The sequence below is a fragment of the Podarcis vaucheri genome, assembly GCF_965113315.1.
Source record: "Podarcis vaucheri genome assembly, chromosome: 11".
NCBI classification, from domain to species: domain Eukaryota; kingdom Metazoa; phylum Chordata; class Lepidosauria; order Squamata; family Lacertidae; genus Podarcis; species Podarcis vaucheri.
In genome coordinates, this window is record NC_138749.1 from 23,238,810 (window position 1) to 23,243,384 (window position 4,575).

Here is a 4,575-nt window from a genome sequence, read left to right on the forward strand (position 1 = left end):
ATAAAAATTCCAAAATACAATACAAATTAAATGTCTTATACTAATAACAGTGTCAAAATTATTTTTGCATTACAAAAAGAAATTGTAAACAAATACAAAAATCTCTACATAAGAAATATGTACCGGTAACTGTGCGGTATAAGATAATCAACAGATAAAGTACAGCGGGACTAATTGGAAGTCATTTTTAATTTATTGTTTTACAAGTTTTACAATTGTTCACATCATTGGGAGTACAAAGGATGTTAGTTATACGAATTGTGTTGTTTCATATATTGCTTCTGTCTGTTTGTCAATTTATAGTTTGTATATTTGATTGTATGTTGGTTTGTTTGCTTTCCTGGCATAAATGTATTTATTTAAAAACAATAAAGATATTTACATTTCAACATTCAAAAAAACAAAAAACAAATACAGTCATACCTCGGGTTACAGACGCTTCAGGTTGCAGACTGCCAAAACCCAGAAGTACCTGAACAGGTTACTTCCAGGTTTTGGCGGTCGCACATGCACAGAAGCTCCGAATCGCAACCCGTGCGTGTGAAGACGCATCGCTGCGGGTTGCGAACCTGCATCCCGCACAGATCACAACCCAAGCATCCACTGTACAAAAATCTTAACCTGCAGGCTTTATTCAGACAAAGTATCTATAAAATGAAATTAAAGAATGCAATCCAGTAGATTTACTAAAATAGAATGAATCAAGAAATCCTTTAGAACACCTGAACACTACAAGCCACTAGGGAACTGAAACTGAACTTTTTCTAGTTCCTTTTTCTTTTATTTTGTAAATAGAGGTAACAGTACAGCCCAGAGAGTAGTTTGAAAGCAGCTGACACTTATAAGAAGTCCTGACCTCCTGTGGAGGAAGAACAGAGTGATACAAACCAAATAAATACATATAGGTGCCATATTATATGCCACCAAGGTCAGTGTCATGATGGCATGCTCCCAACCATGCTTCAGATTTAATGGTACAGCATTAAACTAGAGATGCGACAATTTTGCATGAGTTTCGTTACTGACACACACACACACACACACACATTTTTCATTAATTTTTTTCACATTCCATTCAATTTACTCATACAATCATAATCATCTACTCCCCTCCCCCTTTCCATGGCTCTATATATTTACCCATTACAACTGCATATTCTGGTTATTCCATGTTTTATTCTCCTTCCTCTTCATTATATCTTTACTTTAAACCGCTAAATTTACTCCAGCCCTGCTGACATTTTAATCTGTTTAACATGATTCTTCAGATATTCTGCAAACATTTTCTACCCATCCCACCCTCTTCCTGGTCTAAAAAAACCCGCACATTGGCGGTCAAACATCAATTGTATGTGCACAAAATGGTTGCTGCCTGTACTTTGGAAGAGACTTAGTAAGTAACAGAAAACAATTCCTACCTGGAAGTGGGAGTTCATGTTTTGCCTGGAGAGTGGGGGAAAGTGCATGAGAAATCCTGGTTATGTCCTATGTTGGCCTATGGGAAGCACATGCTTGCAAGACAACTAAGGAAATTCCTCCTATTCAGTCATTTGTAGGATGCAGAAATGAGGCTCAGTGTGGCTTCAAGCTTGCCCATATACAAGCCTAGATATAGAAAAATAAGAAGTTTTTTTCTATTATGTTGGTTTATGTGATTGGTATTTTCCCCAGATCCCACTCATAGTCTTGATGGTCTGAATTTCTATCTTCTTCGTCACAATTTCTGATTTTTTGTATTCGATTTATATTGTCACAACTGGTGATTTAGCTTTGGGCAGGGACTATACAGAACAAGCAGTTAGGATGCACCACAACCCCCTGGGTACTTGAAGGTTAGGCAGCCTCAGAGGCTTTAGACTACAAAAACATTCTGCAGCTACCACCATACACATATATTGTAAACAATTAAGAACTGCATACTCAAATTCATGTTTGGGCTAAAGGTGGGTCCCAATTCTGAGCAGATCCGTTGTGTCCACATGCTATTTAGCAGCTACATGAAACCACTGAGAAGTCACCTAGGAAATCTGGAGTAAAGTGTCATCTACACCTAGTTCCACTTCTCCTGGCCATCACACCTTGGGTTGCACTTAGTGTCTTGAGCCTAAGGTTGTGTTGGTCTGCTACCTACCTGTAACTAGAACTAAGGTTGTGATCAGTGATTTAGGGATGGTGGCAAATAGAGTGAAACTTAATATGGATAAGAGAGGTGTTTATGATTGGGGAATCACCTGATCTAGGAGTAGGTTACAGCCTGATTGGGTTCATAGAATGAAGGTAGTCTTGGCTCTAATGCTGTCTGTGAATATTCAACTGCCAGGGGCATCTGGTGTCTTTTACCAGTTTAGGTCTGTGATGATAGCTGAAACTTTTCTTGGTTAGCAATGATATGCGCATTTTCACTCACATTTTAATAACATCCAATTCAGACTATTTCTGTGTGCTCTGTGGGGGACTGCCTTTGAAAAGCATTCACAGGCTAAACTAGTTCTGAATGCAGCACCAAGAATATTTAATAGAAGCTTACTACTTCAAGCATAACATGACAGCATTGTGTCAGTTTCATTGGCTCCTAGTGGGTTTTCCAACCCAATTCAAGTGCTGTTTTTGATCTTTACAGCCCTAAAGGAGTTGCAGTCTCCTAATGGGCTGTCTTGTCCCAGATCTATCTTTTCACCCATCTTGAGCATCTTTCTCCCCCGTCATCTGAAGTGTAGCCAGTAGCCATGAAAGTCAAGGCATTCTTCGTAGCGGAATGCCCACTACTCACAGTGGTGGCTGGTGCCTTTTGGGTCTAGGAGGATGGAAAGCACAGAGACCAGTGGAAGGTGGGGCCAGATGCCATGAAGGGCACAGCCAACTAATTCTAGTTTTGTCTCTGTCTATCCTTCTCACTAGAGGACGCGGGTGACGCTGTGGGTTAAAACACTGAGCCTAGGACTTGCCGATCAGAAGGTCGGCAGTTCGAATCCCCGCAATGGGGTGAGCTCCCGTTGCTTGGTCCCTGCTCCTGCCAACCTAGCAGTTCGAAAGCAAGTCAAAGTGCAAGTAGATAAATAGGTACCGCTCCAGCGGGAAGGTAAACAGCGTTTCCGTGCGCTGCTCTGGTTCGCCAGAAGCGGCTTAGTCATGCTGGCCACATGACCAGGAAGCTGTAGGCCGGCTCCCTTGGCCAATAAAGCGAGATGAGCGCCGCAACCCCAGAGTCGGTCACGACTGGACCTAATGGTCAGGGGTCCCTTTACCTTTACCTATCCTTCTCGCTACTGAGTTCGAGAAAGGCAACCTGAGACAAGAAGGAAACTATCAGACAGGGAGACCCACGAAGATGGTTATAAGTAAGAAGGCAGCTGGGGGGGAACCGAGGTTATAGGACCAACCTAATAGACTATCCTCCCTCAGTAAAGGTTCTGCTGTTTTGGAGATTATAATTGTTTGTTTTTAAACATCATTTCAAAAATTGTAGCTTAATAACACGTATAGCATACCATAACTCCAGTAACTAGTTAAATAAATCATTTCTGTCCTAATTTTCTATAAAGCAATGTGAAACTGTAAGCATATTGATTTAAATAGCAATTTGAATGTAACGCTGCAAATATTAATAATAATAATAGTTGCAAACCAATCCTGCGAGTGTTTACTGCCGAGGGAATGCTACTGTGCTCAGTGGGACTGCGCAACTCTGAATTTCAGCCAAATAACCCAATCCTAAATTTACCCGTAAGTAAACTGAACTATGTTGTGGGGGATTGGGGGGGGTGCGTGTGTGCCATTCCCTACTCAGGGTCGTAGCTCATGTTGGTGAGTTGTTGTTGTTTTTGTTCTTTTTACCCGCCTAATTTAGGTCTCTCGGCACTTTTCCTGAAGTAAATATCTCCTCAGTTTCCCGCCTTCTTCCCTCTCTCGCGCGCGCTCTCCTTCCCTCAAGCCTTTCGAATGCAGCGGCTTCTCCCAAGGCAAACGCCAGAGGGCAGGCGGGGGCCACGGGAAGCACAACCCCCAAACGGCAGCCCGCCCCCTCCCTCTTCGCCCCCGGCCCAATCGATGGGGGCGGAGGCTCTGCGCTCGGCTCCCCAGTCCTTGCCTCTCGGCTCTGGATTAGCAAAACTGGCGACGTGGGACAATCCCCCGGGCCCGGCCCCTTCTACACACACACGCACGCACGCACTCACACAAACACGCGGGCGCGCGCGCACTCCTCTCCCTCCCTCCCTCCCTCCCTCTGCCTTTCTCGCGCACACCCCTCCGCCCAGCCGGCCGACTCGGACGAGGTGAAGCGGGGACTCCAGCTGCTGGCGATACCAGTGACGGGGCTGCCTCGTCCCTCCTTCAGTCGCTGAGGGAGGGCAGCAGCCGACACGGCCTGGGAAAGAAAGGGAGGCGCTCCCGCCGCCGCGTCCCAGAGAGAGAGGCAGAGAACTCGCAGGGGCGAATCGTGAGGAGAATAAAAGGGTCCCGGCGGGCGAGGCGGAGGAGACGCTGCTGCCTCCAGGCGAAGGGAGCAGCGCCGCCAGCCGAGTGGGCGGGCAGGACCTGGGGGTTGGGGGGGGGCGTGAGCTGCGTTTGGTTGGC

At 45.3% G+C, this 4,575-nt stretch overlaps 1 protein-coding gene across 2 annotated transcripts in view; it reads right to left on the reverse strand.

Annotated features, from left to right (window-relative positions):
* Positions 1-2,660, reverse strand: part of ARL15 (ARF like GTPase 15) — a 185,918-nt gene extending 183,258 nt beyond the window's left edge. Inside the window, exon 1 of one of the 2 annotated variants that reach the window (XM_082242250.1) lies at positions 1,419-2,660. In XM_082242250.1, coding sequence (XP_082098376.1) covers positions 1,419-1,466 — 48 coding nt within the window. In that variant the 5' untranslated portion in view covers positions 1,467-2,660. The remainder of the gene's footprint in view (positions 1-1,418) is intronic. The other variant, XM_082242253.1, reaches the window with a different exon arrangement.
* Between the last annotated feature and the right edge of the window lie 1,915 nt (positions 2,661-4,575).